General features: G+C 38.7%; 1 protein-coding gene across 1 annotated transcript in view; it reads right to left on the bottom strand.

Moving 5' to 3' along the window:
• LOC110164053 (globoside alpha-1,3-N-acetylgalactosaminyltransferase 1-like) overlaps positions 1–13432 on the bottom strand; it is a 39528-nt gene extending 26096 nt beyond the window's left edge. The window contains exons 1-7 of the mRNA XM_055154998.1: positions 13399–13432; positions 12291–12336; positions 10564–10602; positions 8095–8190; positions 7506–7538; positions 6823–6957; positions 3330–3438 (exon numbers count right to left, since the gene is read on the bottom strand). Of these exons, the coding sequence (XP_055010973.1) occupies positions 3330–3438; positions 6823–6957; positions 7506–7538; positions 8095–8190; positions 10564–10602; positions 12291–12336; positions 13399–13432 (492 nt within the window). The remainder of the gene's footprint in view (positions 1–3329; positions 3439–6822; positions 6958–7505; positions 7539–8094; positions 8191–10563; positions 10603–12290; positions 12337–13398) is intronic.
• Between the last annotated feature and the right edge of the window lie 208 nt (positions 13433–13640).

The following is a 13640-nucleotide window of genomic DNA, read 5'->3' as shown; positions in this document are numbered from 1 at the left end:
TGACTGCTATCAAGGTGTGGTTGTTACTGTCTACAGGTTGATCATTGCCATAGCACCAAAATCCCATAACAATTGTTGAATAGTAGAATCTGACAACAAACTCCATATAAACAATACATGCAATGGTGACAAATCTGGGAATATTTGTTACTGGTGGTACAGGTCACATTGGTTGCAGCAGACAACACTGAAAGATGTTATGTGACTTTGGTGTAAAATGTGACCTGTAAAATAGATGGGCAACTACTACACCCATCAGAAGTGAAAATAGTCATGTTGTTGATTTTAAGAGAAATTTTTGAAGGAAATTTTTGTCATCATGATTTCAGGGCAACTTGTGACCTGTAGTAAATAAACACATTTATTTGGGAACTACTACGCCCCACAGATTTGGAAAAAGTGTTTTGGTTGATTTTTGGTGAATTTTTTGTTCAAGTAGTTATTGTGTACCCCGGCTCCACTAATGTCAAAGTGACTCCCTCCAACAATGTGGTGACTATTTGTTGATGGTCCCTAACATAGACGTTAACCACAGAACAAAGGTTGGAGCAGCCTGAGTAGATTTTTTGCCTATAAATCGATAGGTAGTATTTATGCTGTTGTTTTGTTATATAGACATTATCAGGTTGCACTTTGTTTAACCTAGGTCAAGTTATTTAGGCAAAATGCATGTTTGGGTCTTATTGTGGGAAAGTTAAACCCCGAATATCAAGCGAACGTCAAATGTTGAGCCAACTTCATTACTCTCAGCCAACAGCGCTCACAGTAGTGCGCAGCTCCTCCGGACGTGGCTCGGGTCTGGTCCTTGGTCTTCTGTCGTCCTACAGGCGTGTTGGTCAGATGGTCCGGAGGCTCTGTCCTCCATGTGCTGGTTCCAAATGGTGGCGAGCAAGACCAGTGCACAATGGACTGGGTCTGAGCGGGTACGTTCTGTCGTCTGCGCGCTGGTTCCATGCGGGGAAAGTGAGAATGCGCTGGGTACTACCTACAGGTCTGTGCGGGCTGCTCCGGTCCTCCACGCTCAAGAAACGCCGCTGGTTCCGAGGTGGTGCAAAGCATCCGGACAGAAGCATGAATCCAGTTTGGTTGGTTATATGTCGTTCTGAGCGTCCGTGCTCCTCGCATTTTGGTTCTTCCCGGGGAAAGCGCTACTCAGGCCGAGGCTCCTGACATCACTCTCCGCTCCAGCTCCTCTGAGCCCGGCCTGAACCGGAACTGCTACTGCTGGGTCAGGACTCTGGTTTGGATCTTGTCTGACTGTATTTCTCACACTAGCCTAAAAACAGTACAACATCAATTGAATAGGCTATTGCCTATTGCCATGAAATTATTTGGTTAATTAATGGTCTAAAATAACAAATGCTGGTTGCTACATGATCACGGGGAACACCGGGATCTCTCTGTGTGTGCAGGTCCTGAACAGGGGTACGCACTCATAATTTTGACTCACTCTGGAGCCACACGTTCGCACATTGGTTCTTACTCTGATCATCGTGTATTACATTTTCTGTATTGGCCATGGTTGGTAAAATAATTCAGAAATGAATCACGGCTGCGTCTGGACAACAATCTGTTACTGCGCTGGAGTTGCCGAAGGCGTATATTGCGTCATTTCAGGCAGAGCAGATGCGTATCCCCTCCCATGATGCATTTCGAATAGTCCGTTTGGACCTACTGTTTCTGGTTTGGACCAGAGTTCGCGTTCACACCAGAGGAACCGCACCAAAGTTGGTCATTTGGTGCAGATTCAAGCGAACCGAGACCACCTCTTTTTTGAGGTCTCGGTCCGCTTGATTTGGTTCGGGTCCGAGTCCGATTGACGCTTTCACACCAACGCAAACGAATCGAACTAACCACTTTTGGTTTGAATGGACCGTTTGGTGCGCACCAAATACTGTCGGTGTGAAAACACCCTTAGGGATGGGTGAATGGATGTTGGGGCAGGGGGAGGCGGGGAGGTCGTGAGTGTTTAAATTAAGTTCTTTTATTGACTGTTACCTAGAGAAATGTAATTTCATCTTGCCAGCACTACAGTTGTATGCACAGCTTTATGACAATAAAGATTTATTTAATTTGATGGACTGTGGCTTGTTGGAGAAGAGTGGAACACAGACAGGATATGAACAGGTCTACATTTGTACTTGGGGTGTAAAAACTTGACTGAAATATTGTGATGTGGCAGTGTCAACTGTCACTGTCTCTCACAGGATTGTGGGCTGCTCAATATATATCGACTTGTACAAACTTCTTCTTCAGCAACGGACACAAAAACCAGGGGAGCTACATCACAGGGCTTGGCCTTTTGCTCCATTTTATTGCAGACAGAATGAACTTTTCTGCATTAAAGGTCCTATATTAAACAAAATAGACTCCTGTGAGCTTTTAGCCATGTTAGAATCTAAATCATCGCAATGATTCTAATGAAGATGTATGGAGTTTAAAAACACAGTGGAGCACTTCCTGTATTACCACATGACATCATAAGGTGGAAGAGAGTGTTTTCAGTTTGAGAGAAGAACTCAGCTTAAATCTTCAGGGTTTGTGTCTTAAACATGTATAAAAAAAACAACACACACACACCTCCAGGTCTGTTTGTGATGAGGAAGCAACATTACACCACAAAAACTCATATCTAAGTCAGTTAAAATGAGTAGATTCAGCTTGACAAGTAAAGTAAAATGATCTACCAATGGATTTTGTTTCTTATTTTAAGTGCAAAGAGTTGTGGTTTTCTTATCTTAAGTGTAGCAAGATTTTATCTTTTTCATATATTTTATTTTCATATTTTAAGTCAGGGGTGTCAAACTCAAATTCACAGAAGCCAAAATGAAAAACTGGGACTAAGTCATGGGCCAAACTAAATATTTATTGTAAATCTTTTCTTATTAAAATAAATGTTTAATAATAGTTTTTGCTAAAACTTTGAATCCAGAACAAGCAGAATATAAAATAATAACACCATTTTAAATAAATAATGTCTCTATAGTCTATCTGTAGCCGGTGGGCAGCTCTAATACAGATTTGATATGATCTCGAGGGCCAAATATTGCCCCCGGGCCTGAGTCTGACAGCTCTGTTTTAAGTACAAAAAGTTTTGTTCAAATTTTACTTCTCAAGTGAAATTTACTCAAATCAGAATCAAACTTTCTTAATTCAAGTAATCATAACTTGGCTGGATTTGAGTTTTTGCAGCGTATAACACAGATCAGAAAACAGCGTGATATTTAATTCTTTGGAATATGACAGGAATCATAGAGGTCAACTGTAGTAGTCTGTTACTTCACATCTGATTTATGTGACTTTGATGGGTTGGTTGTATCGCAACTTACCTTCGGAACGTTTTCTTTCTTGTCCGTAAAGATGTAGTACGTCACTCTGAATCCAACAAAGAAATACTTCTCTCCCGTCTCCAGAAATCCTTTCAAAAACTGAGTGTACCTGTTCAAATGTAAAGGACATTTTCCTCTGAAATATGAAATAGAATAAACCCCAAAGCCCTGCACTGGTCTGTGTTGTGAGCAGAAGTATTGAAGAGATGATTGTGTGTGAGTCTGAGCTGGAGTTATAGAACTGGATGCTGGTTACTACAGGTTAAAGTGCATGTGACAGGTTTTGGTGATTCTCTACTTCTATGTTGGCGGGATAGAACCCGGGTAAATGACGCCAAAATCTTCTGTCCAATTGCAATTTCTTGGTTCGAATTTCATAATAATTCACCACATATCTGTAGTACCACTGATCTCCATGGAACCAAATCATTTTTTCAGAAATCATTAGTTATTCTGAGAGTTTTTTGTACTTAAAGTGTTCAAATGTCATGAGGTGTGACCGTCCACACTTAACTGCTGATGTTTAAACTTCTTCAAAATGATTCTAAATGTAATCAAATAGATTTTCTTTCTTTTTTGGCATATTTTCTGAAGTGTTTTGTAGTCCCACATGACATTGTTTAAGGTCATAGCCAATACATTTACATAAAAACAACACTAAAAATGCTTAATATAAATGTTAAACATAGATTTATGCAGACCTGACATTGTAAATATTTGAAAAAGTTCAATAGAAACTAAATTTTTAATATTTTAAAATTTGCTTGTTGAAAATCCTTATACGTCATAGACCCCCCCCCCACCACCACTGTGAAAATAAGCGATTTTTACACAAATCAAGAAGCAAATTTGCAAAGAAATATTGAAAAAAATATGTTGAAAATGACAGAAAGCAGAAAGAAAAAAAAAAATCTATATTAGAGTTATAACTATAGAGAGATTTCTATCCAAAGGTTCTACACCAGCAATACATTTTTTTCCTGATTTAAACATGATTTCAACTAAATAAAGGTGTTTTCTTATATTTTTGTTTGTCAAGTAATAATATCTGTGTACCGTAGAAGAGTTTGGGCCTCGTGTAAAATACGTGTTTCTAGGCAGAATTTATGGAATTCCCTAGTGTGATCGATGATGATACGTGTTGGAAACGTGTTCGCTGGACGCCGGATTTTTCCTTATAATTGTGTATGTTTATCTAATGCCCATGTTCTCCCAAACTCACGTTCTACCAAACTCTCATTTTAATAAACTACTGTTCTCCCAAAGTGACATTCTCCCAAAATCACGTTCTACCAAACTCCTGTTCTACCAAACTCACGTTCTCCAAACCTCACATTTTAATAAACTACTGTTCTTCCAAAGTCACATTCTACCAACCTCACGTTCTATCAAACTCATGTTCTACCAAATTCACCTCAACCTCACATTTTAATAAACTACTGTTCTCCCAAAGTGACCTTCTCCCAAACTCACATTCTACCAAACTCATGTTCTATCAAACTCATGTTCTACCAAACTCACATTCTACCAAACTCATGTTCTATCAAACTCATGTTCTACCAAAGTCACATTCTACCAAACTCATGTTCTACCAAACTCATGTTCTATCAAACTCATGTTCTGCCAAACTCATGTTCTGCCAAACTCACGTTCTACCAACCTCACGTTCTACCAAAGTCATGTTCTCCCAACCTCACATTTTAATAAACTACTGTTCTCCCAAAGTGACATTCTACCAAAGTGACATTCTCCCAAAATCACGTTCTACCAAAGTCATGTTCTACCAAACTCACGTCTACCAGCCTCATGTTCTATCTAACTAATGCTCTACCAAACTCATGTTCTACCAAACTCATGTTCTAACAAACTCATGTTCTAAACTCACATTCTCTCATGTTCTAACAATCTCATGTTCTAATCAAACTCACGTTCTATCATGTTCTATCTAACTCACGTTCTACCAAACTCATGTTCTACCAAACTCACATTTTAATAAACTACTGTTCTCCCAAAGTGACATTCTACCAAACTCAAGTTCTCCCAAACTCAAGTTCTCCCAAACTCAAGTTCTACCAAACTCATGTTCTAACAAACTCACGTTCTACCAAACTCAAGTTCTCCCAAACTCAAGTTCTCCCAAACTCATGTTCTACCAATCTCACATTTTAATAAACTACTGTTCTCCCAAAGTGACATTCTACCAACCTCACGTTCTACCAAACTCACGTTCTATCAACCTCACGTTCTACCAAACTCACGTTCTACCAAACTCACGGTCTACCAAACTCATGTTCTACCAAACTGACGTTCTACCAAACTCAAGTTCTACCAAACTCATGTTCTACCAAACTCATGTTCTACCAAACTCACATTCTCCCAAACTCACGTTCTACCAATCTCACGTTCTACCAAACTCACGTTCTACCAAACTCACGTTCTACCAAACTCAAGTTCTATCTAACTAATGTTCTAACAAACTCACGTTCTACCAGACTCAGGTTCTACCAAACTCACATGCTGACAAACTCATGGTCTACAAAACTCACGTTCTATCAAACTCGTGTTCTATTAAACTCACGTTCTATCAAACTCATGTTCTATTAAACTCACGTTCTATCAAACTCATGTTCTATTAAACTCACGTTCTATCAAACTCATGTTCTATTAAACTCACGTTCTATCAAACTCATGTTCTATTAAACTCACGTTCTATCAAACTCGTGTTCTATTAAACTCACGTTCTATCAAACTCGTGTTCTATTAAACTCACGTTCTATCAAACTCGTGTTCTATTAAACTCACGTTCTATCAAACTCATGTTCTATTAAACTCACGTTCTATCAATCAAACTCATGTTCTATTAAACTCACGTTCTATCAAACTCATGTTCTATTAAACTCACGTTCTATCAAACTCATTTTCAAATGTTGAGATTTTGTTTCCTTTTTAGGTAATAAACTCTTCTTTTATAGTAATAGGCCTGAAGTAAACAGAATACTGATCAGTAATTGTGTCCACGTGGTCAGTCGAGTTCTGTGTAAGATACATGTACTAGACCAGTGCAGTGTTTTTAGGATGAAAAACACATGTATTCAGAGTAAAAGTCCTGACAGAAACAGGTGGAGCTGTGCATTATTACATGGACCTATGCACTTTTATATGTCCATTTAAACACTTTCACCATGACTTTTCTGGCACTGTTTTTATTTTATTTTCCATCGGAATTTTGCTCTTGCTCTACTCACGTTCTATCCAGGCCACATAATGTATCAGTGCAAACTTGCGGGTCAGGAGTATCCACTTTCAGATCTACTGTTGCACCTTAACTGCCTTTTAAACCTACATTTTAATGCTAAGTCTTAATATGAGTTTACACTCTGTTTTAGCTCCACACTGTACGTATGTCATGTCTGTATTGTACTTTGTGTGTACTGCAGATGTCAACACGTAGGTTACCATGGCGATGATTCCTCTAGTTTTATTATGAACTTACTTGCCAACAGCTAAAACCAGCACAGCGATCCTCGGATTTTCTCGTTTATAGATGACGTCCATGACCACGGGGTCAAAGGTCCCCTCCCAGACCAGCGGTGCGTTCCAGTTTGTCACTGAGTTTACATCAGTGCGTCTGCAGGGGGCGACAGAGTGACAGGTTATTACTGTGAGAATCACTACATATCTGTACTAGAGCCCTAGAGTAGCAGAACCTGAGCTCAGACTGGTCAGAGTCTCAGTTGGAGTTTGCTCTGTAACTGTCAGATCACAGAGGTCTTGATCTGGTTTATGGTTCATATTTCTGTAGTTTCTAGACCGATCCACATGAAACAAAAACTGGCACAAAGTTCAGCATCTTCTCTGTCAGGAGAAATAAACTAAAGACAAATGTTTTTTGACAATTGCTTCAGAAAGTGGAGTCATTATTCAACCGTCAAGACGTGAGTGTTTGAGCTAAAAGGACTTTAAGACATAAGATTCATATGACAAGTTTTGTGGAGCCGATCCCAAACAAAGAACGAGAAGGAGAAACATTTGTTTGGAGCTTTCTTTAGAAACAGTAAATCTCCCATAAAGTTCTATAGGGCCTGCTCCATCTGAAATGATGACATTATCTAATTTTAGAATGTGAAAATTAACTATACAAAATATATCCTTGTCGTGTCCGTGGAGCAAACATACCCGATCAGTGTGCTCGGCTGGGCATATTTCAACCTGAAAAGAATGGAAACATAAGACAAAACATTATTTTCCTTCAATCAGACCTATTCTGCCCTATTGACTTTTTAGAGCTTTTAACCGTGTTGTAGTAGTTATCTTCTCACTGACTGACTGCTCTATTTCACACATGTCTGAGAACTCTTCAATTGCTTATTCATTTAGTCCTGTTTGTACCACCACTGTTACACATGTCCACAGTGTCACCTTTGTGTCTCAGTCACAGGTGTCAGTGCAGTTTAACAGGAGGACACCTGCAACATCACAGCAGCCTCCAGGAGGAGCCAGGTGAACACAACAGAAAAGTCTGGTTTAAGTCTCACTCCACTCTGGAGTTTCGTTTGGTATGAAATGGGTAATTTGTATTTGAACACAATCTGATCATAAAGATATGACTTCTCTGAACTACAACAGGTGAGTTGATTTGTGCTGTTAAACAACAACATTACAGTCACAAAAGAGCCAGCATTAGGCCACAGTTTTTCAGTTAGTCTGTCTCGCTCGCTGTGAAGTGTATCTGATATTATCATTCAATTACAGAAGGCTACATTACCCAGGACTCATCAGAAGCTCTTCTACTTTGCAGCGGTTGTAAAGTTCTGGTGTTTTGGAGTCCACCGCAGAGCAGAGCACCTGCTCCCTCAGCAACCTTAGGAAACAAGGAAATGGTTATGCGTCCTCAAAAACACAGGAAAATATTACAACTTTAGGCGAGTAAAGAAATTCTTGCAGGAATAAAGACCTGTGCTGTCAGTCAGTTGGTCGACTAAAAGGGGTGTGGCAAAAGCTCTGGAAACTCTTCTGTATCTGTGTATCTGACCCAAACTGCACTCACCAGACTACATCTGCAGGGGGCGCTCATGCAAAAACTATTTATGCACAAAAGAAGAACTAGAAAACTATGTATTTATATAAAGACAGATGCAACTTGTGAGTTTAATCTGCCTTTTTACAGAGGAATACCAAAAAATACCAAATCTCCAGCTCACTCACTTCTCAAATATTAGTGCAGGAGATTAGTGAAAAAAACGTTCACTTGGTATAAAAAGCATGAAATTTGGCACAGATACTCTCTAAGGGCCGCTATTTAGGAAAAAGGCATTGGCCACTCAAAAATTCAATATGGCGGCCATTTTTCAAGACTTTTCTATTTGTGGCCACACTGGCTTGTCCAAACCTGATGTCATCAGATCTCAGAAGCTCAGCAGCTCCGGGCCTGGTTAGGACTTGAATGGGAGACACTGGGAAAATCAGGTGCCACAGGGGGGCACCAGCTGTAAAAAACTGTTTATGTTGTGTCCTTAGGCAAGACACTTCACCCACATTGCCTAGTATGAAAGGTACATGTGAGTGATGGTGGTGGTCAAGGGGCCGATGGCGCCGATTGGCATGGCAGCCACACTTCTGTCATTCTGCCCCAGAGCAGCTGTGGCTAGAATAGCAGGTTATTATCACCACCGCATCTGGAGTGAATAATGCTCTGTAAAGTGTCTGTGTGACAAATGTCTGTGAAAAGAATGAAATAAATAAAAAACTTATACTGAAAAAATGGTCTGAGAGGGGTTGCTCCAATTGCAAAAACAAATTTGACAACAATAACATGACTTTTTAACGTTTCTCTGTCCAGCATGTTTAAATCTTACAAAGGTCACTTGATTGTGGCCGATGTGAGACCTGCATGTTTTAATCAGACTGAGAAAACATGACTTTATTCTAATCTGTGGTGAGGCTCCTCCCTCTGGAATTCTCCTCCCCAAAACTTTTGGAGGGAAAATTCTAATGTAACAGGACACAGGACAGTTCCAGGAGCAGAGGAAACACAGTGTGGAGCAGGAGGATTATGAGAACTGATCTGGAGGTGAGACTTTTCAAAGATGTTATGTGCTTCTCTGCACTAGAATGTCCTCATTGTTAAAAACATGTTTGTGGTGTTTTACTTGAAATTAGAGTTAATGTCAAGGACTGTTTCCATGAGACAAATTGTATTTGACTGTCCATCTACAAGAGTGTGACAGTTGTACTCAGATTTGAATGTGTTTGTTCCAGAGTCGTCTACAAACAAAGAGTGATATCCAGAGCTCTGCTGCAGCTGTGGGGAAGTTCATGAATGTTACAGCTGATGTTTCAGAAAAAAGGAAGATGTTTGAGAACCAACAAACCACAGAGCACAGATGAACAAAGTAAGTAACTCAACTAAAATGATTTTAAACACATTTTTCAAAATGAACTTCCTATTGAAACAGTTATGGTATTTCTACAGAGTGATGTGGCACTAGAGGACTTTATACCAGATGCCCTACCTGTTACTGCGTTTAGAGGAAGAAAAAAAAAAAGGAAAAATGCTGATGGCATCTCAACCATCAAATGTTTGTCATCTTGATTTTTTGAGGGACAAGCACCATTCTCCAAAAAAACATTCTCAACAGAGTATTTTCACAAAATGCTATGCCTACATCACAGTTTGAACGCTCGACATAATGAACATTTGACAGAAATAGTGACCATCTTGAAAAATGAAAATGACTGCCATTTTGAATTTTTGAATGGCCAACGCCTTTTTCCCAAAACATGACCCTTAGAGAATGTCTGTGCCAAATGTCATGCTTTTATACCAAAGTGAACGATTCTCTTGAAATATGCAATTAATCTGCTGCACTATAAATACTTATGACTAAGACTCCACTTACCGATTAATGGGAGCTGCAAGAAACACAAATGTTCAAATCATTTCAGATTAACAAGTACAAGTAACAAGTACTGTTACACTGTACACTATATTACTAAAGTAAGAGTACTGTTACACTGTACAATAGTACTAGTACTTAAATAAAAATGTTCCTCAAGTAAGAGTAAGTGTGCTGCTAGAAAAGTTCTCTATAAAGTACAATTTCTTTAAAAGTCAAGTCAATCTAGCACACACCTCTGCTCTTCTGTAAAGCAGATTTTCTGTATTCTTCAAATGACTTAAATATGATGTGAGTTGTGACAGGTGCTAGTGTGGACTTTGTGATCTTGGACTCACCAGTTGGACCAGTCTCTTCCAGTGTAAATGTAAATGAACCTATAAAAAGCACATGGGAATCACAGTCAGCCAATGAAACAAACCCAGACGTCTCTGCTAGAGATGTAACAATAACAAAATATCATCATATCGTATCTTCATCGTATCTGGTCTTGGGGGGGATCTGAGCACCAGGGCTGGCAGACAATTTCTGTACTTCTGAACTTTTCTTCCAAAAGTTAAGCAGTTATGCTCCTCAGTGTGTGTTTTCTGTTTCATTTGAATACAGGAAGTTCCCCACTGTGTAAACTCCACATATCTTTACTAGAATCATTTGGATAATGATGGAAGTTGCCAATCTCTACTGAACTAAAGGTAAAAGAAGCTGTTCACTTGAAAACTACCACTACATGACATCACAAGGTGGAACAGAGCATTTGGAGCTTTGGAGATGTAGACAGACTAATAATAAAGTGTTGCTCAAACATGTGTGAATGAAACAAAACACAACTCCAGGTGTGTTTTTGAGAGCACGCCATACCTATTTGTTGTGTAAACACATACTTATTGGTAAAGGTCAGTATCAACGGAGCCCCCGGCAAGCTGAAGAAGGGCTGCTAATCTGCGTCATTTCGACCTCCAACCACCATCACTCCTTATCAATCACACCACTGGACTTCCTCAACACACACACGACTCGATCACACACTACTGGATATGTTCCTACTTAAAGGAGTCGATTGGTGTCTTGAAATGTGGTCCGTGCCTTCAAGGACCAACTAAATTGTTTCATAAGTTGGTCCCCCACTGTGGAATGTGGCCTGATTTCCCATGTTTATTCTCATCAAGTACTAACCAGGTCTTTTTCATAATACAGAAGCAAAGAGCTTTAAGAGCTTGTTTACCTGAAGAGTGTGGACGAATATTAGAATAACAACAGACTTCAGTCGTCTTGTGGGGGGTTGGTTCCTCTGAACATGGATATTTTTTTAAAAATCAAGAAATTTATTCAGTAAAAAAATAGAATGATAAATACAGAATAGGCTGATACAATACTCACCTCTCATTCCCAATAGGTTAGTTTCATGTTAAAATGTAGGGACATAAATTGGCATTCTGTAAAGAACCAATTGATTTATGGGATATGGAAATACAACATGCGTCGCTTTTTACTTTAGTATGTGTTAGTAGGTGGGACATTAAGCAATTTTGAAGTAATATCTCATAAAATAGAAAAACTTTGAGTTGAATGATTCAAGTGTTATACATCAGAATAACTGATGTGAGTGCTAATTTATCATCGTACGCATGTTTGTATGCAAATCTGGTCACACTGCCACACGTTCATGGTGCCTCTTACATCTGCGCATTAAACTAGACTGATAACAATATAAAGATCATAATTATAAACCAATTCAATTAGATCTGATCATTAAATATGGCATGAGTGTTTTCTTTCATGCAACAGTACATTAAAGTGCAGAATGACTGAAGGAAAAATAATGCATTTTTACAATTTATTCTCTTTATTACTTAAACTTTACTTTAACCACTAATTACCCTTTTTCTAATTGAAACCTATCAAAATAGCAAAACACATGGGTAACATGGTCGTCGAAGCGCTCACTTGCGACTTTAGAGTAAACTTTTATTGAAAGCAAAATACATTTTAGAAATAGCTATTTCATCTTTTGGTATTTTCTTTGCCACATCTATTGTCTATCTCTTTTTTGCATTAATTTTCCTACTCGGCCACTCGGTAGGTGTAGTACACTTTGGTGCGCTGGTGTGAATCTGGGTCAAAGAATATTATAGTATACATCAGTATATTCAGGTTGTCATAGAGTTTTCTATTTTGTTTTTGTTTGTTTGGCTCCCTTTTTTTTTTTTTTTTTTTTTTTTTTTTTTTTTTTTTTTTGGTACGAAACACAGGTGGTAAGAAAAAAACAAAAACAACCCATAACCTGAGTTCACTCTGTTACTTATAAGGTATTACTCTACTTGATGGGCGAGTGTTGGTCATGTATTTGCTGTCACTGATCTTCTACGCTCACGTAGAAGGCTCTGTTGGTTTCTTTGAGTCCTGCACAAATTTTCAACAGTTACACACATTAAATAATCCTAATGAATATTTTGCAGAGAACAGAAACAAGTCTTAATTCAAACAACGCCAATCCGCTCAAGAGTCACAGTGTTAACAGAAAAAGAAACATTTGTGAATAACCAGTGAAGCAAACCAGTAATAAATGTAAAAGAGTGTGCACATAGACACACACAGTTAATAGAGTCACAAATCCAACCTTTTCTCTTTAAAAATGACACAAAGCGCAGATATCAAGAGTAAAAACCACTGCACACAAAGGCCCAACCATCCACATTTCACAGTAAAAGAAAGAATAGAAATAGAGCTCACCTTTGTGCACCTGTGTTCATAAGATAAAAATATCTTTATTTTGTATTTAAAGAAGAGTTCACTGACTTTAAATCGACATCCAACTCTCTGGAGATAATGACAGTGTTTGGTTTTGACAATTCGCCTATTGTTTCCATTGTTGTTCTCTCACATTTAGTAAAAGCCTTCAATCAGACCTGGACACGCAGTGATGTTGAGCTCTGTTCCAGTTCCATGTTTAACTATTTATTTCACAATTTTTTATAAAATAATGGGACTGCAAATTAGAAAGTGCGCTTTCTTGAGTTTACAGCTGAGAGACACAGACTTGTCCACTGCTAGTCACTGCTCTCACTGGACTCATAAGAATAGTTCTACCTGTGTAGAGTTTCAACACATGTCAACACATAAAATACTTTAAAAAGGCTCAACCTCTACAGCTATACTTACCTATCCAAACTTACGTGGACTGGAGATGTTGAGGGCGTTGGGCCTCATTCTCTCCGATTCCAGACTCCACACCAAAAACTACTGCACTGGTTTTCTCAAGTAGAACTAAAAACTTGTGAAGCTTTAGTAAAAACTACATAATATAACCTATGATCAAATAAAATAAGAAATAAGGGCACACATTAAATAATGGTTGAAAATAGATTTGAGTGCCAGTGCAAATACATTAGTAATGAACTGAGCCACTGCAGCCTCA

This window comes from Boleophthalmus pectinirostris, unplaced genomic scaffold (assembly GCF_026225935.1).
Source record: "Boleophthalmus pectinirostris isolate CB_2022bp ecotype Guang Dong unplaced genomic scaffold, ASM2622593v1 HiC_scaffold_1, whole genome shotgun sequence".
In the NCBI taxonomy this organism is placed as follows: Eukaryota; Metazoa; Chordata; class Actinopteri; order Gobiiformes; family Gobiidae; genus Boleophthalmus; species Boleophthalmus pectinirostris.
The sequence above is the reverse complement of the archived record's forward strand: the minus strand, read 5'-3'. Positions and strand labels throughout refer to the sequence as shown.